General features: G+C 46.8%; 2 protein-coding genes across 3 annotated transcripts in view; one reads left to right on the top strand and one right to left on the bottom strand.

Annotated features, from left to right (window-relative positions):
• Positions 1-1,244: 1,244 nt before the first annotated feature.
• On the bottom strand, positions 1,245-11,115 carry Ubiad1 (UbiA prenyltransferase domain containing 1). 2 transcript variants are annotated; one of them, XR_006637244.1, is made up of 3 exons: positions 10,276-11,115; positions 5,524-5,637; positions 3,494-3,629 (listed from the first exon to the last, which is right to left on the bottom strand). XR_006637244.1 is itself a non-coding variant. In XM_004657645.2 (2 exons), exons 1-2 carry the CDS (start codon positions 10,805-10,807, stop codon positions 3,142-3,144), a joined length of 1,020 nt encoding a protein of 339 aa, XP_004657702.2. In that variant the 5' UTR covers positions 10,808-11,080; the 3' UTR covers positions 1,245-3,141. The 2 variants fall into 2 exon arrangements, 1 of the variants encoding a protein (XP_004657702.2); XM_004657645.2 differs by lacking the exon at positions 5,524-5,637 and having other exon boundaries at positions 1,245-3,629; positions 10,276-11,080.
• A 2,374-nt stretch (positions 11,116-13,489) lies between these two features.
• Mtor (mechanistic target of rapamycin kinase) overlaps positions 13,490-22,580 on the top strand; it is a 156,512-nt gene continuing 147,421 nt past the window's right edge. Inside the window, exons 1-6 of the mRNA XM_045151108.1 lie at positions 13,490-13,579; positions 16,408-16,583; positions 17,219-17,327; positions 17,992-18,224; positions 18,692-18,892; positions 20,127-20,261. Of these exons, the coding sequence (XP_045007043.1) occupies positions 16,422-16,583; positions 17,219-17,327; positions 17,992-18,224; positions 18,692-18,892; positions 20,127-20,261 (840 nt within the window). The 5' untranslated portion in view covers positions 13,490-13,579; positions 16,408-16,421. The remainder of the gene's footprint in view (positions 13,580-16,407; positions 16,584-17,218; positions 17,328-17,991; positions 18,225-18,691; positions 18,893-20,126; positions 20,262-22,580) is intronic.

Here is a 22,580-nt window from a genome sequence, read left to right as displayed (position 1 = left end):
GGCACTTTGTCAGCAGGAAGAGGTATCTGGAACCCTTCGAGAGCAGCAGTGTCCAAAACAAGGCTAGATTCAAGGCTGAGACCCAGTATCAGCTAGCAGAGAGGCGACTTTATAGCTGGTTAACCAAAGGAGCAAGGCTCAGCCCAAATACCTGGCTTCTGACCCCACAGACACTCGGGAGTCCCAAGGGAGCCTAGGGGCATGGGAAGAGTCCGGGGTGACTTCAGTTCAATTTCTGGCTGCTCTCTGGGGAAGCAGAATAAATCTGACTCAAACAACAAAGGCAGGGTTGAATATATAGCTCCGCTGATAACATGCTTGCCTAGCCTGCAGGAAACCCAGGATTTGATCCCCAGCACTGAATAAACCAGGTATGCTGGCATATACATCCCAGTACTCCGGAGGAAGAGGCAGGAGACAGGAGTTCAAGGGCACCCTCAACTACATACCAAGTTTGAAGGCAGCCTCAGCTACATGAGCTCATCTCAAATAAAGCATGTTCAACTCCACATCTCTCATGGTGATCACCACCCCTTTCTTGATACTGTGCTGGTATTTTGGTGACCCAAGTGTATTACACTGTATTTATTCATGCTTAAGTTATTCTCCGAACCATCAAAGCAGCCTTCTAATTTATGAGCATCCTAATTATCAGTCATTTTATAAGCTCTCCCTCCAAGGTTCATGAAAGCTGCAATTTGGGCTGCCTCACTTGTCATTAATAACAGGTGTTGAGTCTAGCTGGGCAGAGGGCAGAGCTCACCCGTGCCACTAAAGGCTTCTTTCCTCCTGCTGCCACCGGCATGTTGATCCATCAGCTCTCTCCCACAGCGTGTTCACCCTCAGGAATTTATCTAAGTACAGCATTATCCATTCCACATATCTCTGCGTTGTGCATAAGGATATGATATACTGTCAAGTGCCTAGCTGAAACCCAAATGTACTCAATCCACTACATGTTCTAAATCTATCAGCACAGTGACCCTATCAGAAGAAAAATGCCAAGTGGGGATGGATAGAAGGAAACAAGGTCAATATGGTCTGACCACTGACTAGCTCTAAGTGGTCCCTACTGCCTTTCCTAAAGACCTGTCAGCTCTGGTCAAACCGCATCCAAAATCATCACCAAAGATCCTCCACCCTCGACATGTCCCAATGTCCCTGACCTGGTCCCCCTGAGACTTCTACATGAGATTTCAGTCTGACAGTAGGAGGAAAGTAAAGACAAAACTGGAAGCCAGACAGACATTTCTCTTTTTTTAATGAATGGGTCTACAGAAAACCTTCAATGAATCAGGGGACATAATACAAACTATGGTGACCTGCTTATAAAATCTGGCATTAAATATGGCCTTGGGGATCATTATATATAAAAATATGTGTGAAAATCTGCACCAGAAAACAAAGCAGCTTGCAGACAGTTGGGATGGGGGCAGCCACCTGCCAGGTCTGGTCCATAGATGCTAGGAGACATTGGTCCTTCAACCTGGAGGTGACAATGGCCAGCCCCGAGCAGGAGTCACAGGAGCTTCTCTGAAGGCAGAACCCCCAAGAGCACCAAAATGTCAAAAACCTGGTGTGAAACAAAAATGGTGCTGGGAATAGAAGGAGAGAGTGCTGCCTTCTTTCCTGAGGTCCTCACTGGCCCGAACTCAAGGACCCCGGCTGTCTGCTGGACAAACCACCCTGACAACAAAGGAACTCCTGGTCATTTTCAAGGAAGTGGCCCTGTGCTAACTCAATGAGCCAAATGATAATTAGCCTAATCTGAAGGATTTAGAACAAATTCTGCTGTTATTTTCTGCAGGCCAAGACCCTGAGATACCTACCAGACAGCTGTGTGCATGCAAAAGCAAACGATGACCATCTGCTTCAGTCTTGAATAAAATAAAAAAAGTGAGTGACCCCAGCCCCGAAGTTATACTTTGAAGGCTATGACAGGAAGCAACATGACTAGTATTGGTCCCCTGGGTGTGACCTCACACTGTGTGTGTACTGTGATAGAGACAAAGACCCAGTTTTACTCTGTGTTTGTCACTCTGCCTGAGCAGGGCCAGGACTGCTATCCACTGGCTTGAACATTCACTGGGTCCCTGCCCTGCCCTGCCCTGCCCACGCTGAGGCTCTGGCTGGGAATCAGGAACTGAAACAAGGAATAGGGATGCAGGGTGGGCACAAGGGAAATTAGGGGAGGCTATCAAGAGGAAAGACGGCCCCTAGGCTGTAATGACCATCTTTCTCTAACTTTAGAGTCTGTCCTGTCCTCCTACAAAGGGAAGACAGCCATTGTGCTACTTTTTAGCTGTGAGAAGAGTGCTTCTCTCAGCTGCTTCTAGGCAAGGTCTCCCCAGCCTGGGCTTCACTGTTTTGCTCCATGGTGACCTGACAATTTTCTTTGTGGCAATGTGTGAAAGGAGAGATGAAGGACAAAAGTGTCTAGATCACAATTGAGGCAAAAGGCCGGGAGACACACAGAGTTGTTAATGTGGGACTTGCTCTTGCAAGCTGCATATTCAGGACACCAGTGCTGAGGAAGGGACAGGTGCTCCCATGTTAATGGGGCCTGGCAGCAATTACTACCATTTCCTATGTGGCCAAGATAACAGGACAGTACTGTGGCTCTTTTGGGACATGAGGCCTACCTGGTACCTCCTTCACAAATTCTTAGGGCATTCTGTCTAGAACAAGGAGGACCTTGGTCCATTCCATTCTAAAGTGACCTAGTAACACCCCCTAGTGGAAATTATAAATAAAACAAGGACAGTGGGTCCATTTCCCCTTCTGGAACTAAAGTGGTTTCAAGGTTCCCCATAACATGGAAAACAAATAATAAACAGATTATCCTTAAGAAAATAATCATGCCAGGTGTGGTGGCACACTCGGGAGGCACAGGCAGGAGGATTGCTGTGAGTTTGAGGCCACCCTGAGATTACATAGTGAATTCCAGGTCAGCCTGAGCTAGAGTGAGACCCTACCTCAAAAAAATCAAAAGAAAAAAGCAAATAATCATAATACAAAAAGGTAGGAGTTCACAGCCCATGCTTGGTAACACCCTGGCAAGTCCCATTCCCTTCTCAAGGACTTGCTTCCACACATTCTAAGGAAGGGGCAGTGTTATAGGTGGTGTTGCTGGTTGGTCCCTCAGAGTCTTGGCAAGCTGCCTGCTGGTGCCAGGATGATACCAAAGACGTAGAAAAGCCCCAGTAAGAGGTTGAGCTTGGCTGTTCTCTGAGGCAGCTTGTTGAAAGCCTGGCTACGGAACTGCCTCTCGAGGGAGAAGGCCATGGGGATGGTGAGCATGGGCAGCGACAGGCTGATGCTGCAGTGTGTGGCCAGAATGCTGAAGATCAGGTAGGGCAGGAAGAGCAGCGTGTTGTAGAGCACGTAGGAGAAGGTGGGCCCAATGAGGATGGCCAGTGTGACGATGCCAGCCTCCCTGTCAGACTCCATGTCCCTGGTGTTGTTGGAATGGAGAATGGCCTCAGTGCTGAGGGCCAGTGGGATGGCGTAGAGCAGAGGGAAGATGGCCAGGGATCCCACCTGGACAGCATAGGCAAACATCACTGCCAACGGGCCGAAAGTGATGAGGATGACGAGATCTCCAAGAGCCACGTACTTGAATCCAATTCCTGCGGCCAGAAAACCCAGAGAGGTGGTGTCAGATCAGGGCTGGACACTGGGGGACTGCTCATCTGTCAAGAGGTAGGCCAGATCAGCAGGAGGCTATGAAGATGGGCACTCACTCATGTCCCCCACAACAAATCTGGTTTCATCTCTAATGAGTCAGGTCCTCAAAGAATGCTCAGGTTTCAGAATCCAATTTCCTGGGTTTCTACCCAAGTTTGCCCTCCTTCTGTCTCACAAATAGTGTGCCCCAGGCTGCCAGGACACACTGGTAAATACAAAAGCCCATGACGGCCTAAAATATCTTATGGTTCAATTCTCTGGGTTCCTTCAGCCATCTCCAGCCCCTGTGAGACAGACTGTCTCTTCTGGCTTTGAACCCAGTGAATCGGTGACACTTCAGGATCCTTAAACATCCACATAAAGAAACTACCACCCACATAATGAGGAAAATAGCAGGAGCTATCACGCAGCATCCCCTGTAGTTAAAACCAGACTATCCCTAGTGACCACTCATGCTCCAAAGACTACCTAACCCTCCTTTCCCCAATGCCAACTGCATCCCCAGAACCAAGTCAGAGTCATCTTACTCTTAGATACTGCAGTGCCCTTCCCCTCCCATCCCAGTGATGTTTTGAAACTATGGATCTGGCCAGGTGTGCTGGCGCACGCCTTTAATCCCAGCACTTGGGAGGCAGAGGTAAGAGGATCACTGGGAGTTTGAGGCCAGCCTGGGTTAGAGAGAGACCCTACTTGAAAGACAAACAACAAAAAAAAAAACAAAAAAAAAAAACAAAAAAAACAAAACCCTACAGCTCTATCTGACAAGACCATCTGTCCTTCTCTTCATCATATACTTTAAACCCTTATCAACAATCCTGTTCAACCTCTAGACCAGCCCTCCCCCCTCATACTTCTTTCAGTCCCTCTTACACTTCAAAGACATCCACCCCCCCCCCCAGCTAACTCCTATTTACCACCCTTCATGGCTTAATAACCACTTCCCTTATCCCCTAAACCACATTCTGTTTCCTTGAATGTGCCCCTGTGGAGCCCTGGCTGCCACTTTCTTTTTTATTTTTATTCATTTATTTATGAGAGAGAGAGACAGACAGATAAAGAGCCTCCAGCCATTGCAAACAAACTCCAGATGTGTGTGCCACCTTGTGCACCTGGCTTACCTGGGTCCTGGGGAATTGAACCTGGGTTCTTTGGCTTTGCAGGCAAATGCCTTAACCTCTAAATCATCCCTCCAGCCTCCTTTCAAGTGCCATCCTTATACAAACTGTCTTGCCCACACAACCCTTCCTTCCATGAGTGGGACCTTATGTCTGGCTTGTTCACAGGTTCTTGCCCAAACCTTGGCAATAGGAGCTTAATACAGAATAACAAAACCTTGAACTGGGAACCAAGGGCAAGAGATTAAAAAAAAAAAAAAAAACCCTCTTACTGGAACAGGTACGAGGAGCCCAACAGAGATGACCCACACTTGCAATACTACAGAAGCCTGGAAAGCCTGCAGATCTAATGAAGTTACATGGTGTGGTTGGTGTCAGAAAACCCTTAAGCTACTTTAACCAGTCTAAATCAATGACAGTGATTTGCAGAGGACCCCAAGCCATGGGAACCAAGCACCAAGATTCTGCACAAATCTACCTTCCCGGGAGAAGTTGAGGTACATAGCACCAAACAAGCATGCTTGGTTTTTAGAATGTAGCACTCTCCTACGGCTCACAGACATGATCCCAATACTCTCCAGCACCGGCAAGCATTTCTGTACCCCAAGCCATGTGCTGGTAATAATAACTTGGTTGTCTGAGACATGACCTCAGAAGGTTCTTGTATACCAACACCAATCCTGAGCCAGTAAATCCACATCTCTTGCAATACTACACACACCTAGGTGCCTTGCTCCCTTGAAGCTGCCTCCCAGGCCAGGTCCGCTGCTGCTCTACCACTCCCAATCTTCTTTGTTGATGTTCTGAGCTCCACACACCAATGGCAGGGCTATAGCTGTGGAAGAAAATGCAATAGTTCTACAGCCTTGACCTCTGGCCAGATGCCCCAAGGACTCCCCTCTCTCAGTTTGGCAGGCAAAAAATGATGAGGGAACTTGAGCAGAAACTTTGTCCCCACCTTAAATAGGTCCGATACAAAAAGCAAACAACATGCACAAAGCCACTCAAGGGATGAGAAAGGTCTTCATTAGGCTATCTGACTCAAGAAAATGACACCACCCTTGCAGGGAGAGCACTCCCCAAGGTTGAATGTGTGCCACCTAACTCAGAGTTGTGACCCACATGGATCCACGTGGTAGTCTCTTTTTAGGTATGACCACTCCTCCTAACACCAATTTCTGAATGAGCTGGCACAGTGAAACACTGGGTCAGTTCTCCATAGAACAGCCAGATTAATCTATAAGACACACATCAATGTTATCTGGGGGTTGGAGAGATGACTTAGTGGTTAAGGTGCTTGCCTGCAAAGCCTAAGGACCCAGGTTCGATTCCCCAGAACCCACATAAGGCACATGGTGGTTGGTGCATGTGTCTGGAGTTCAATTGCAGTGGCTAGAGGCCCTGGCACATCCATTCCGTCCCTCCCCACCCCCCTCTAACAAATAGATTTTTTTTTTTTAAGTTATCTGGGAGATTTCTCAGTGATTAGAGTACTTGCTGCTCAAATATGAGGGTCTGAGTTTGATCCCTAGCATTCACATAAAAGCCAAGCATGGGGGCTGAAGAGATAGCTCAGCAGTTAAAGGCACTTGCTTGCAGAGCTTGACAGTCCAGGTTCAATTCCCCAGTACTCATGTAAGACCAGATGCACAAAGTGGTGCATGTGTCTAGAGTTCGTTTGCAGTGGCAGAGGGCCCTGGTTTGCTCATTCTATCTGCACCCCACTCAAATAAATAATATTTTTTTAAAAAAGCCATGGCCATGCACACCTGTAACCCCAGGTACAGGTGAGGAAAGGTGGAAGCAAAATTGCTGGAGCTCACTGGTCAGATAGTCTGACCAAAAGACACCAGCTCCAGATTCAGTGATCTGTCTCAAGGAGGTATCTCGGAAGGGCAAAGAGAATACCTGCTGTCCTCCTCTATCCTCCACATGTGTGTGCACACGGTGTGTGCAGCTGCACACACACACACACATGCAATATATATACACAGGAAGTTGGCAAGGGCCAAGTGATGGTGCGTGCCTGTAATACGAACATTGAAGCAGAAGGATCAAGAGATCCAGAGTTTCCCACCAGCCTGGGCTCCACATAGAGAGCCAACCTCAGAGTGCAGAGCCAGTGGAAGTTATATGCACTGCTGGTAAGGATGGAAGGGAGTGCAACCACTTCTGAGAAAGCTCTAGCAGTTCCTGGAACATCAACTAGACCTCATCTACTCCATTTCTAGACACTCATTCAAGAGAAATGAAAAGAAATACCCACAAAAAGAGGAACATGAGTGTTCAGTGGCAACAGCTTTGTGGCTAAAGAACTAGAAGGAGGAGCTGAATGTGGTGGCCACGCCTTTAATACCAGCAGAGGTCAGCATGGACTACAGAGTAAGTTCCAGGTTAGCCTGGACTAGAGTGAGACCCTACCTCGAAATAAACAAACAAAACAACAAAAAGAACTACAAGGATGAAGCTGCTGTTACTGAGTAAGTGGGGTGTAGTTTAGGGGCATGGTGCTTGCCTAGCATGTGAGAGGCCTTGGGCTCAACTCCCTGCATAAACCAACCATTGCCATTTTGAGAAATGGAGAAAACTGTGAGTAGAGCGAGTAATTTTGGTAAGATTAGGAATTTGATTTCATACATTTTCTAAAAGTTACTGGGGAGCTAAGTAAGTTAAGAGAGGGAAAAGAGGCCCAAAAACTGAATCCTGGAGCCTGCAAAATGGGGATAACTAGAGGGGAGACAAAGACCTCATGAGAGCAGAAGGATGGAGCTCTTCCCTCCCTCTCGACTACAATGGCTTCTTCATAGATCCCAGACAGTGCTAAGCTTTTTCTACCCTTAGCCCTGCAGTACTCAGCACTGTGATAGATTCAAATTCCAGCCAATGGCCGGCTCTTTATGTTTCAAGCCTTGGTTTAAATATCACCAACATTAAGAGGATGATCTTGCCAGGTGTCTGGCACACACCTTTAATCCCACCACTGGGAAGGCAGAGGTAAGAGGATCACCTTGAGTTCAAGGCCATCCTGAGACTACATAGTGAATTCCAGGTCAGCCTGAGCTAGAGTGAGACCCTATCTCAAAAAAAAAAAAAAAAAAGATCTGGTTACAATGAGTATTCCTCAAATGTTCATGCGCTGAAAGCTTGATCCCCAGCTATGGTGGAATGTTAAAAGAGGTAGAGCCACCAGGCATGGTGGCACACACCTTTAATCCCAGCACTCGAGGCAGAGGTAGGAGAATCACAACACTGTGAATTTAAGGTCAGCCTGGGCTAGAGTGAGAACCTACCTCGGAGAAAAAAACAAAAACAAAAAACAAACAAACAAAAAAGAGGTAGAGCCTTTGCTTCTGATAGCATATCCCCATAGCCAAATGGCATATGAGGGCTGGAGAGATGGCTTAGCAGTTAAGGCACTTGCTGCAAAGCCAAAGGACCTCAGTTCGATTCCCCAGGACCCACGTAAGCCAGCTGCACAAGGTGGCACATGCATCTGGTGTTCGTTTGCAGTGACTGGAAGCCCTGCTGTGCCCATTCTCCCTCCCTCCCTCCCCCTTTCTCTCTCTCTCTCTCTCTGTCTCCCCTCCCCCCACTCTGCCTCTTCCACTCTCTCAAATAAGTACAAATAAAATATTTTAAAAATGGCATATGACACAGGTCTCCCAACAAAAGGCCCACATCCTAGGCAACCCTTTAAACTTGAGCAAACCAAGATGCTAGTTATTTTAAGTTTACTATTTTCACTTATGTTTTTTCTCATGCTGGGTGTGGTGGCACACACCTCTAATTCCAGCACCTGGGAAGCAGAAGTAGGAGGATTACTGTGAGTTCAAGGCCAGCCTGAGACTGCATGGTGAATTCCATGTCAGCCTTGGCTGGAGAGTCCTACCTTAAAACAAACAAGATTTCCTCATGATAGGTTCCATGCAGATAGGAATGTGTGCCTGCTGGGTTTATATAGAACAGAGTCTGGTGCTTAACAAGTGCTCAGTAAGTACAGTTTAACACTGCCTATCACCTTAATCAGCCTCCAACAAGACATTGTGACAAGAGCCTAAACTGGAGAAGAAAGAGTGACTTCATATTGTGAACTTACACAAGGAAGTTCAGCTTAGCTGGCACCTTAGAGTATGGTCTCATCTGCACTTGAATTTTATGTTTGGCTTGCTTTAACACAACAGGTTACCACAAAACAAAATGTTTTTCTCACTACTGCTAAATGCAATCTTTAGCTTCTGTATTAACTGCTGCTTGCTTGCAGTTTCAGGAGAGGGAAAATGCAGGGAGGGGAGATTCCGGAAAAGTTTGTTTTTTCTAAAATCCACTGAAATTAACTCTTGGTTCTGTAAGATTACGATTACTAAATTTCTGAACTGTAAAACTAAGATGTGCAATCTTATGGATTTCTCCTATAAAAGGAGCCCTGAAGTACAGCCTGGTACTGCATTCAGGCTCCCGAGTCCTGGATGTAGTTGCTGGCCAGCTTATAAGGATTCCTTTCCTACTACTTGGTGTCTACGTGGTCTTCCCTGCAGGTCCTCACCATAACAATATCATCTAGTAAGATAGCTGGAAGCTATGTGCTATATATATAATTTCACCTCTCTAGATTTAATTCCACCATAGTTTAAAACTGGTATTTAAGGTATGATCAAACAAAGGGAATTAAGATTTTTTTAAATGTCCAAACTTAGGGGCTAGAGAAATGGCTTAGCAGTTAAGGTACTTGCCTGCAGAGCCTAATAACCTGGGTTCGATTCTCCAGTACCACATAAAGCCAGATGCAGAAAGTGGCAGGTGCATCTGGAGTTCATTTGCAGTGGCTACAGAAAAATGCTCATGCCTATATTTGAGTAATGCCAAGTAAGGATCTTCACAACTTACTGGGCATGTTTTATTGTATGTATGTATGGGGTATGTGTGTGTGTGTGTGTGTGTGTGTGTGTATAAAATATATATGTATATATACACACACATATATTTATATATATACACATACATATGTATTTATTTATATACATATATTTATTTATTTGCAAACAGAGAGAATGGGCATGCCAGGGCCTCTTGCCACTGCAAATGAACTCCAGATGCATGAGTCACTTTGTGCATCAGGTTTTATAACGGTACTGGGGAACTGAACCCAGGCCATCAAGCTTTGCAAGCAAATGCCTTTAACCACTGAGTCATCTCTCCAATGTGGGTGTAGGTGTCTTGCTGCTACAAATGAACACCAGATCCACCTTTTGTCTGGATTTCCATGTGTTAGGGAGTTGAACCCAGTCAGCCTGACTTTACAAGAAAGTGCCTTAAACCAATGAGCCCTCTCCCCAGCCTACAACTTACTGTTTACTGTTTTCAAAATATCCATGACCTAGTAGAGTTCAGGCAAAATAGCCTACTTTAACAAAGAACTTTTCATGTCTACAATTTCTAGGTAAAGTGGCAGTTTCCAGTTCAGGCCAGTTCTTACCTCCTGTGTAGAGAAAGGAACCAGACAGGCCTCCAAAGTAGATGAGAGCCAAGTGTTCCAGTTTCAGCGTGGAAAGGTAGTAGAGGCAAGCAGCACAGACACAGCCCAAGGTGTAGAGGAAGACTCCAAACCGAACCACATCCTGGGGCTCCAAGATTCGGTCCACCAGCGTCCTGTCATCACTCTTTTTGTGGTCAATGCCCTTGGAAAAGTCATAATAAGTGTTGACTAAATTGCCTGCTCCATGCACTGCCAGGACAGTCACGGCACAACCTACCAACAGTCTAGGATCCAGGACGCCCTGGGATCTGTATGCCAGGGCGCTGCCCAGGGCCACGGGGGTGAGTGAGGCACTGAAGCTCCAGGGTCTCAGAGCCAACACGTAAGAGGCACATTTCTTTCTCCAGGAGCGCGGCAGGGGACTGTCCTCCTGCTCTGGCCAGTCTTTCCTCAGCGGGTCCCTGTCCCCAGCTTTGACCGTTTCTCCCGCCTGGATATTTATATTCTCCCCCGGAGCCAACAAGGCAGCCATGGAAGATGCACGTGGCTATAAAGTTAACTTTAAAAGTGAACCACTCACAGTGACCGCCCCAGGGCGAATAGCGGCGGTGGGTGGGGGCACAGGCGGGCCTGACCTTTCTTTGGTTCCGCCCAGGAGCAGGGCTGAGGAGGTGGTGAAAACGAAAGACCGCAGCGAGCGGGATACACATCCCACAAGGCCCGGCGACGCCGCCCCGACACCTGTCACCTGGGGGAAGCCTGTCTTTAGTCCCCAGGCCCGCAGTGGAACTCAAGGACCAGGGTCAGTCTGCGGACTCCAGCTGGCCGCCGGCGCCGCCATGTTGTGCGTCGGCCTCAGGAGACCGGCTCGGAAACCGAAGCCCGAGCGCGGGCTGGGCCGGCCATCCGCGGCGGGAGGGTGGGGCGTGCACTGGGAGGGCCTAGAGAACCTGCCAACTGCGAGAGTCACTTGAAACAACTTCGCCTAGCACCCCAAAAAAGGGTTCCAAGGAGTGTCCTTTGAGCTTTGCGATATACCCCGGTGTTTCACTCCTGAAGTAAGACTTGCTAATTTATTCATCCAGCAATCCTTTATGGAGCGCCTACTATGTGCAAGTACTATTCAGGTTATATCCTATCTACATTGTGGAAATACAGATGGTGGTTGATTTGCGATGGGGATGGTTATCCCAGTAAATCCTGCACTGAAAATATTGTACTCAGTGGAAAGAGAGGGAAAATAAATAAACGGTAAGAAAAGTCTATAAAAAAAGGGCTGGGAAAAGAAATCATGGTTGAGTGTCCTGATGCAGGCCTTTAATCCCAGCACTTGGGAGCAAGAGATAGGTGGATCGCTGTGAGTTCAAGGCAAACCTGGGACTACAGAGTGAATTCCAGACTAGCCTGGGCTAGAGTGAGACGCTACCTCAGAAAGAAAAGAGAAGAGAAAAGAAAGAAAGGAGGGAGGGATCATAGTACTATGTGATGGAATACTATGTAATGTAACAAAACCACAAAAGAACAAGTATTCTGTATAATAAGATAAAGACCTCCAAAATACATTTTTAAAAAATGTGGGGCGAGGAGGCTGGAGAGATGGCTTAGCTGTTAGGCGCTTGCCTGTGAAGCCCAAGGACCCAGGTTCAAGGCTCTGCTCCCCAGGACTCACATTAGCCATATGCACAAGGGGGCACACGTACCTGGACTTCTTTTGCAGTGGCTAGAAGCCCTGGCGTGCTCATTCTCTCTCTCTCTGCCGCCACTTTCTCTCTTTGTCACTCTCAAATAAATAAAAAATAAACAAAAAAATTTTTTTTTTGAGACAGGTTTTCATGTATCCTAGGCTGGTCTCTAATTCTATGTAGCTGGGAATAACCTTGAACTTCTGATTCTCCTGCCTAAGGTCCTGAGTGCTGGGATTACAGGAGTGCTCCACCACACCTGTTTGATTTTTTAAAATATTTTATTTATTCATTTGAGAGAAAGGGAGAGAGTGGGCATGCCAGGGCATCCAGCCACTGCAAACAAACTCCAAATGCATGTACCACCTTGTGCATCTGGCTTATGTGAGTCCTGGGGAATCAAACTTGGGTCGTTTGGCTTTGCAGGCAAGCGCCTCAACTGTTAAATCATGTCTCCAGCCTCCACACCCGGTTATATAAAATGCTGTGGATGGAATCTGGGGCTTCCTACATGTTAGGCAAGCACTCTACCAATTCAGCAACATTTCCTCTGCCTCTACAGTTGATTTATTTCTAAATGATGTTGTTTAAAATGTTTTATTTACAAGTAACTCAAGGCGACTACGTCTTGAGAATGACTTCATGAGTGACTTCTAGGAAAGTCAGAATAAAAAGCTTTCTTTGCGGGCTGGAGAGATGGCTTAGTGGTTAAGGCACTTGCCTGCAAAGCCAAAGCACCTCAGTTCGATTCCCCAGGACCCAGTTGCACCAGGTGCATGCATCTAAACTTCGTTAGCAGTGGCTGGAAGCCCTGGTGCGCCCATACTCCCCCTCCCTCCCTTTCTCTCTCTACCTCTTTCCCTTTCTCAAATAAATAAATAAAAATGAATTTTTTAAAAAACGTTAGAAAAAGCTTTCTTTGTGTTGCTGTTTTTTCGAGGTATGGTTTCGCTCTAGCCCACGCTGACCTGGAATTCACTATGTAGTCTCAGGGTGGTCTCGAACTCACAGCGATCCTCCTACCTCTGCCTCGCAAGGGCTGGGATTAAAGGCGTGCGCCACCACGTCCGGCTTTTTAAAAACGTAAATTTTACAAAAACGAAAGCACCTGAGTACACCTGGCCCCGATATTGTACGTCTTCTGCTACAGGAATTAGAAAGCGCGGGCGACAAGCCATTTTAAAATCACACCCGGCACTCGCTACCGGGACTCCACACAGCCACAGCCCCTGTACCGAGGGGAATCGTAGTAGTGCTGCACCGGACGTGTGCGTGGAAGTGACTGAAGTCAACTCACGACTGATTGGTTCTCCTGAACGGGCCTCAGCCTCCCTTCACCTGCCACTGGCGGTGTGGTTTGTCTATTTGAACAATCCCCGCCCCTCCTGAAGAAACCGGTCTCCCGAAGCTTCACTTCTCCTTCGTTGCTATTGGTCGGCGTTTCAGTCCATCTTCTTTCCGCCCCTGTAGATTGGTCATCGGGCTTGGAAGCCCGCCTTCCCTCCCTCCCTCCCTCCCGGCTTAGAGGACAGCGGGCGAAGGCGGGTGGTGTGGGGCTGGGGGCCTGAAGCGGCGGTACCTGCGCTGGTGGCTGCAGCTGAGGCCCTGGCCGAAGCCGCGCGGTGAGTCTGGGGCCTGGCACCGAGCCCTTCCAGGCAGCGGAATATGCAGACTCACGGCCAGCCTGCTCCGTGGTGGGGAGGGCCTGGGAAGTCGTCCGTCTGGAACGTGGAGTCCCTTCAGTAACCGGCCCCACGACCTAGGCGCCGCCCGATCTCTTGGCCCGCCCGCACCCCGCGAGGCGACGCCCACCTTTGCGGGCAGCGCTTCCGGACACCCCGCAGACCCTTCAGGCCGCGGTGCTTCCCAAAGGCCGGAGGACCAGCTCTGATTCTGCCGTGGCGTCTTTAAGGTCCCCCTTCCCTGTCGCCATCACCCCTTCTTCCGAGCCACCCCAGCGATGGTGGAACCTGTCTCAGGGTTCTCTAGCCTGTGTCAAGCCCCCCGGCCCCCGCACTCCTTCACTTCATCGTTGCAGACCTCGGGGCTTATGGTCTGTCTGCCTCTCCCACGTCCTCATCCTGTTTCAGCCATCCCACTTGAACTTCCCTTAGGCATTATCAAGACCCTTCAGATAATGTGACTTAAAGTAGTTGCATTGAATTCACCTTGGAGCTTCCGATCCTAAAAAAGATTTTCTTCCTGAGAATGGAAATTCTTGTCCTCCCTCCTTCCTCATGTACACACAACCACGCGCCCTCAAGCTGTCACACACTCACAATGAACTGGTTTCCTTTGACTTTTGTATCAGCACTGGAATTTTTTGTTTGTTTTTCAAGGCAGGGTTTCACTCTACCAGGAATTCACTATGTAGTCTCCGGGTGGTCCTGAACTCTTACTGCTGCCTCCCGCAAGGGCTGGGATTAAAGGCTAAAGGCATGTGTCACCATGCCCGGTGGCACTGGAATTTTTGAAAGCTGTTCAAAACCAGTTTCTTGGCCTTTTTTTTCCCCTCTGTATTTCACAAACTCATACAAAACCAAGACTTTTCAGGAATTGGTTTTTTTAGTGTATTAATCTCATGAGAGTATGGGCTGACCCCTTTTCTGGCCTCTTTCTTGTGGTCACCTGACCATTTTCCATTATGGCTTGTAAATTCACTGAAGGAAGAAATAGTACATAATTGAGGAATGACTGGTCTTTTGCTTCTGTTTGAAGTACAGTTACACCTTTGTATTTGGGGGAATGTATTCTTGGACTGTCCTGCCCAAAGTGGAAAGTGCTTGTCCCTTATATAAAACAGTGTGATACTTGTACATATCCTATGTATATCCTCTTGTGTACTTTAAATTATAGCTGGATTGCTTATTATACCAAATACAATGCAAAAAGTGACCATAATGTATTGTTTAACAAATAATGACAGGAAAAAAGAAGCCGGTATATGTTCAGTACAGACTAACAGTTTTCCTGCTTATTTTCTGTTCACATATGGTTGAATCCACAGGTGCAGAGCCAACAGATGGGAAGAGCCAACTACACTAGTATTCTACAGAACTCACTACACCAGTACAGTAACCAGCAACAACATGTGGCTTATAGAGAGTTTCAAGTGTGACCAATTCAAATTGAGAGAGCTAGAAGTATAAAATGCCCACTAGATACTGGAAAGTGGGAAAGATATCAATATCGATAACTTGTTGAGATACTTTTTGACATACTGGATTAAATAAAATATATTAATTCACCTTTTTTTTTCCCAAGGTAAGGTCTCACTCTAGCTCAAGCCAAGCTCTAACTTGTAGCCCCAGGCTGGCTTTGAACTCAGGGCAGTCTTCCTACCTCAGCCTCCTGAGTGCTGGGACTAAAGGTCTGTTGACACTTTTTTTTTTTTACCTTCAATATGATTACTAGTGAATTTAAAATTCCGTATGTAAAGCCAAGCGTGGCACATGCCTTTAATCTCAGCACTCAGGAGGCACAAGTAGTAGGAACTTCATGAGTTTGAGGTTCCCCTGAGACTACATAAGGAATTCTGGGTCAGCCTGGGCTAGAGTGAGATCCTACCTTGGGGAAAAAAAGTCCATACATGATTCATATCACTACTGGACAGTGTTAGTGTAGAGTAGTAATCAGTCTCCCTGTTTAGATTGAACTCTTAGGAACAGAGCAGTTGTCATTTTTAATGCTTTCCTTACATCCCTACCTCTGGGACCTGGCACTATTCCATGTCCTTAGTAATTATAATAACTAATAGCTAGCAATGATTAAGAGCTTACTGTATGCCCAGTAATGCCTTAAAAACTTTCAAACATGTTAATCCTTACCCCAACATTTAATCCTCCCCTCAACCCTTGAGTTAGGTACTACGAGTCTCCTGTTGGTGGCTGAGGAAGCAGGTATTTGTCTTCCTCAAGGCATATAACTTTGGAACAGTACTCAGATTCAGATAGTCCAACTTCACACCTCTTCACAGTCTGACCCTCACTAGTGTGTTTGTTGTGTTTGGTTGGTTTGGTCTCACTATGAAGCCCTGGCTAGCCTGGAACTCACTGTGCAGGCTACTCTCAAAGTCACAGTGATCCTCCTGCCTCTGCTTTCCAAGTGCTGGGATTAAAAGTGTGTGCCACCACTCCTGGCTACAGTAAATCTTTCAAGCATCATCATTCTTGAATAAATCTAGATTTTATAGAAGGACTTTAGGAAGATCTCCCGGTTTTATAAAATCTTCCTAACACGAGTTGAGTGGAAATCTATGTTAGGAGCTAGGGTCATAAATTTATCACCATAGTTCATCTCTAGAATATTGAAAGATGGGGTTGAGGATATAACTGAGTTGGGAAAGTGCTACCTAGCATGTATGAAGCTTAAGAGAGTTCAAGCTCAGCCTGTGATATGTGAGACCCTGTCTCAACAAAGAAAAAGTAATGAAAGATACTTCTTTCTAAAGACCCTTGGGACAAGATGCTTGGAACCGGCCCTGCCGCCGCCGCCGCCACCACCACCACATCCAGCAATGTGAGCGTTCTGCAGCAGTTTGCCAGTGGCCTGAAGAGCCGGAATGAGGAGACCAGAGCCAAAGCTGCCAAGGAGCTTCAGCACTATGTCACCATGGAGCTTCGAGAGGTTAGCCTTCTGTGACTTAGGGCCAGTTCTTGTGGGATGCTGGGGCTAATGTCATCACTGACGTAAATTCCTTCAATAGCCATGTGAGGGCTTTTAAGAATGTACCCTCTCCCCCTTTTCCTACCCAGAGAATATGGATTTCTTTGTAGCAGTTACTCATTACTATAATGTTTCTCATGTTTGTGGTCACATTTTAGGAGTGAGCATAGAGTCAGGTTTTTTTGTTTTTGTTTCTGTTCTATTTTTTTACCTTTTCCCAAACAGTCCCTCCATTCTTGCTGTCTAGTAACAGCCACTGGGGTGGGCTTGGAGAGTTGAAACCTGGGGCTTTCTAAACTGGAACCACACTTGGCATCAGAGACAGGGCCTGTTCTTCCTTGTACCACTGGCTCTAGAAAGCATCTAGAAGTGGATGTTTTTTGCCATAGAGTGAGGAATCAGTAAATAGTTATATAAGCAGATGAATCATACAGTTAGTTGCTCAACAGTTTAAAGCTGTGAAAATGGGCAGTAGCTCTCTGTCTTCTTTGATTTGCACGGTACCTCTTAGTTCCTACCCTTGAGATGTCAGCCCACCAGCACTAACACCATCAGAAAGATACAAGAAACTATTTTGTGCACATCTTCCCTTGCAGATGAGCCAAGAGGAGTCTACACGCTTCTATGATCAGCTGAACCATCACATTTTTGAATTGGTTTCCAGCTCAGATGCCAATGAGAGGAAAGGTGGCATCTTGGCCATTGGTAAGGATAGTCTCTTGTAATAGTAACAGGAATACAGGGCAGCTCACCTTCGTGTGCTCTGTATCCCTTTCTGCCACAGGATTAGTGCCCAGTGCATCTTTGTTTAAGGAGCCTAGAGCCTTCAGTACACCTAGAGAAGTGTTCATTTTAGCAGCAATAATGGGACACAAGCAAAACAGGTTATTTTTAGATGTGGAAACTGAGTCTCAGAACTGATAGGTGACTTTCCTGTGGCCATTTTGCCAAGGTTGAGCCTTGAAGCCAACTTTCTTCTACACCAGGTTGCCTATTACATGTCTGCTTTCACATTAGAGCAAGTTTGGCATAATGAGGCTCATAACACCATTGTTAATAAAATGCAGGTTATTTTCAACTCTCAAGGACTAGTTAATAATCCTGTAAATTATTACTCACTCCAAGTTTATTTTCCTTTTTTCTTGGGAGAGAAAATATATTTGTTAAAAATGAGATTATTTTGCTTTATATTAAAATAGTTCTGGCACAAACATCAAATGTATTGGTTAAGATGAAAATCTCTCTGCCTCCTTTTCATGTAGAAGTGTATTCAGAATGAATGAAGAGGTCACTCACCGGCTTTTAGTCCCAGGTTGTGCACAGGCCCACCCAGCTTGTGCTACCTCATCACTTTTGCTCTCTTTTACAGCCAGCCTCATAGGAGTGGAAGGTGGGAACGCCACCCGAATTGGCAGATTTGCCAACTATCTTCGGAACCTCCTCCCCTCCAATGACCCAGTTGTCATGGAAATGGCATCCAAGGCCATTGGCAGACTTGCTATGGCAGGGGACACTTTCACGGCCGAGTATGTGGAGTTTGAAGTGAAGCGAGCCCTGGAATGGCTGGGTGCTGACCGCAACGAGGGCCGGAGACATGCAGCCGTAAGCGTCTATAGGAGGGGCACAGCCAGAGCTGGGGAGCAGTGCGCTCTGTTGGGAGCCTTACTTTCTTCCAAGGCTTATCCCTGGAAAAGGCTGGTTTTGATGGGCAGGGATTTCAGGCTGGTGTGATAGAGTGAGTGTGAGAGAGAGGACCTAGGAGTGGGTGCAGTGGGAACTGGAAGCATCACTACTGCTGTCCAGTTGGCTCAAGGAGCGAGTGTGAACATTCACCCTCAAGTCTCAGCTTTGCTCTTCTTTGTAACTTGGCAGTCTTTAGCCTTTAGTTTCTTACCCTCAGAAATGGAACTACTGTAGCATTGAACATTGAACACATTTTCACTCAATAACTACTCATGACCTACTGCCTCCATGCGTGGTTCTAGGTTCTCAGCATAGTGTTACAGAAAGCAAACTCCTACCTGCTCTTCCAGAGTATGATGAGAGTTTTGTTTGCCCTTCTGTTCCAGGTCCTGGTTCTCCGTGAGCTGGCCATCAGTGTCCCCACTTTCTTCTTTCAACAAGTGCAGCCCTTCTTTGACAACATCTTTGTGGCCGTGTGGGACCCCAAGCAGGCCATCCGCGAGGGAGCTGTAGCTGCCCTTCGTGCCTGTCTGATCCTCACCACCCAGCGGGAGCCGAAGGAGATGCAGAAACCTCAGTGGTACAGGGTGAGAAGGTGGCTTCACTCTAGCCACTAGCACAACATATTTGCCTAGAGATTCACTTGGCCTAAAGGGCGGCAGCAGGCCTCAGGCCACAGAGCTAGTTTCACAATTGTTGTCCCTTCCACGGTTTTCTTTGGTTCCCTGTGACTTAATATTACTTTATTGCACTTATTAAAGATCCACAGGAAGCTGGGTATGGTGGTGCACACCTCTAATCCCAATACTTGGGAGGCAGAGGTAGGAGAAATGCCGTGAGTTTTAGGCCACCCTGAAACTACATAGTTAGCCACACCATTATTTTATGCATCGCTAAGAATGAAAATGTACCGATGGGACTGTGGTTCAAGGCCAGCTGTGTTGACACCTGTATAATCCCAGCACTTAGGAGGCTGAGACCAGAGAATTGAGAATTTGAGGGCAGCCTGGGCTACATAGCAAAATGAAACACAACCCAAAAAAAGCTTGGATTCATTGCCTTTTTATCAAAAGTTAGAAGACATCCCTTTCAAAGATGTCTTCGAATCAGTGAGACATGGTTGGTACTGATGTGGAAAGAGGAAGGCTGAGGTAGGAGGATTGCTGTGAGTTCAAGACCAGCCTAAGACTACACAGTGAATTCCAGATCAGCTTGGGCTAGAGCGAAACCCTGTCTCAAAAAAACCACTAACAACAACAAAAAAAGAATCCTGATTTGGAAAGAGCCAGTTCTCTCTTGCAGTCTTGTCCTGATGGCTACTGCCCAGAAAACTTACTAGTGAGGGATATATTAAGAAAGGAGCCCTGAGGACTAAAGAAATGGCTTAGTGGTTAAGGCACTTGCCTGCAAAGACTTAAGGATAAGCCAGATGCACAAGGTGGTGCTTGTGCCTGGAGTTTGTTTGCAATGGCTAGAGACCCTGCTGCACCCATTCTCTCTCTCTGTCTTTCTCCCCTTCTCTCTAATAAATAAAAACAATATTTTTTTAAATAAAGAAAAGAAAGGATCCTTAAACATAGATGAGGAGAGGTGACTTCCTTTCTGACCTTGGACAAGTAATTTCCTTAGGGTGTTTACTTAGCTGTTAAATGGGTGGTAGTGGTATCTGCCTCACAGGCATATAATGAGAGCTGAGGCTAAATTAAACAAGACCACTTGATGACTCTGCACTGATGCTGGCGCAGATACCTAGTAGGACTGGAAAACCTTAGGTGGGCCTGTGCTCACTCCCTGGGTAACCAAGGTATTCTCTATACCTAGCACACGTTTGAAGAAGCAGAAAAGGGGTTTGATGAGACACTGGCCAAAGAGAAGGGCATGAATCGGGATGACCGGATCCACGGAGCCCTGCTGATCCTGAATGAGCTGGTCCGAATCAGCAGCATGGAGGGAGAGGTGAGAAGCCACCTCTGGCAGGTCCCATCTCCCATGGGCCGTTCTGTAGCAGGCAAGGCGAGGTCCTTGTGCTCAAGGAGCTCATGCTTTACTGTAGGAGAAACAGACAGGAAATGAGATAGCTGCAGACAGCAGCAAGTCCTATGAAGAGAAAAAATAGGAAGTAAGATAGGAGACAGTCACAGACACATCCAACTGTAAAGAAGCATCCAGCCATAGCCAACCAAGGATAGCTGTGAACGAATGCCTAACCCAGTACAAAACTGTAAATTTCCTTAAAATGTTATGAGACTTCTTCAAAAAACAATTTATGACTCAATTGCACAGTTTTCAAGTGTGGACTTTGTAGATGATAACATTATGTTGCAATTTCAAAAGGTTGAGCACACCTGGCCAGTGTGGGTTGGAAGGATGCATGAAGGATCAGGCTGGAAGAGGCTCAGTAGGTAAAGCACTTGCCTTGTGAGTGTGAGGACCTGAGTTTAGATTTCCAACACCCATGTAAAATGCCAAGCACAATCACGTGAGTTCTGGGTTCATTGAGAGACCCTGTCTCATAAAAAAGGTGGAGAAGCAATAGGGAAAGACACTGACATTGACCTCTAGCCTCTATACATGTACTTGCATTCACACATGCCCCTCCCCACCAAAATTAATGGTTTTATAGCCTGCCAAAGTAAACAGGAGGGACTGAGTCCGTAGCTGATGACAAAATGAACAAGAGAAGGAGGAAACATTGGATGGAATCTCCTTGATTCTGTGTGAGGCCATCATGGGTTCCTTAAGTCCAAGTTAGGAGGCCTGCTGCAGGCCTCTGCCATGTCCTTCCATTGACTGGGAGCAGAGCATGGAAAATGGCCGTAGCACAGATTTGGTGCTGGGTGGGGCTCAGAGCAGCCTCTGGGGCTCTTGGTCAGCTAAGGTCCTGCATCTGGAGGTTGCACTGTGGCCTCTGTGGCGGGCTTCTGCATTGTTCTGGGTGAGCCACAGCGATGGCTTCAAGTAGGTCTGGCAGCACAGATACTGGGGCGGGGGTGAGGGGTATTCAGGATATATTCAGGAGTAGCGCTTCATCTGTGAGACTTCCTGTGAGGGCTTGTTGGTATAGAAGCCCTGCTTGAGTGAACAGTGGTGATTGGTAAGGCCTGTGCCCTATCTGTAGAAGTGTAACATGGAGCAGTAGCAGACATCTGGCTCCTCTTCTGTGTACCGTGTGACTCAAACAAGGCACTTGACCCTTTGGCCTCATCTTATTCCCTTTGGACAAGAGTTCTTCCCCACTCTCTGGACTTGTGAGGTTTCTAAATACATAAAAAGTGCCCAGTACAGCACCTGTATCCACTATAAATGGTAGCAAACAGAAAATCCCCCAACTGAGGTTGACACCATGTTTTCTGCTGTAGTCCAGTCCTCCCAGTAAAATAGGATGTCACCTGACATGTAAAGTTGTTGGAATTAAGTGAAATGTGGTTCTCATGAAGATGCTTTGAGTTATAAAGAACGTATTTACACATAAGGATTCTAATGTCATTATTTGTCTACTCATTCAGCAGGTATTGATGGAGCACCTTGTATGTACCAGCAATAGTGTACCCTGAACTAGAGCAATGCAGCAGGGACTAAACAGACAAAGTTCTAGCAGGGGAGACAGTTCTCTAGTGTGTAGAAATAGATTGTTAAATGTAATCTGGTGAAAGGACCGTAGCAAGGGAAGTGGAGTAGAGGCTGCTCAGATGGGTGTTTAAGCCCAGTCATGAGGATGTAAGCAGAAAGAACAGCATCCCAGGCAGCTGATGGACCACCACAAAGGCTCCAAGGCAGGAGCGTGCTGGTGCACCTAGGAGCAGCAGGGATGTCCCTGTGCCTGAGCAGAGTAAGCAAAGTGGGAGTAACATCAGGCCCGAGGAATGCCTGGAGCAGGATGGGAGCATATCACCAGGATCTAGGAGGCTACCGAAGGGACTTTGTGTGTGCAGTAGAAGGTTATTAGTGGATTCTAAGCAAAAGAGTCACTTTTGGCTCATTTCAAAAGGGCTACTCAAGCTCTTGTGTTGAGAATAGATTGTTAAGAGGGCCATGGGCTGAAGCCAGGAATCTATTTTAAAAGGAATTATAGCAATCTTATTCTTAGAGCTCTCTCCAGAGAGAACTATGGAGGCATAAGAAACTGCTGGGTTCTGAATTTGGGGTTTTTGATAGATTGGAAGTGAGTGGAAAGAAGAAATGTCAACCCAAGGATGTAGTTTGCCATGTACTGGGACAGAAAGACCAAGTTTTAGGGGGACAGAATGGAGAGAAAGCCAGGGATTTGTTTTGAGC

The sequence above is a fragment of the Jaculus jaculus genome, chromosome 5 (genome assembly GCF_020740685.1).
Source record: "Jaculus jaculus isolate mJacJac1 chromosome 5, mJacJac1.mat.Y.cur, whole genome shotgun sequence".
Classification (NCBI taxonomy): domain Eukaryota; kingdom Metazoa; phylum Chordata; class Mammalia; order Rodentia; family Dipodidae; genus Jaculus; species Jaculus jaculus.
This window is presented reverse-complemented; position numbering and strand designations above follow the sequence as displayed.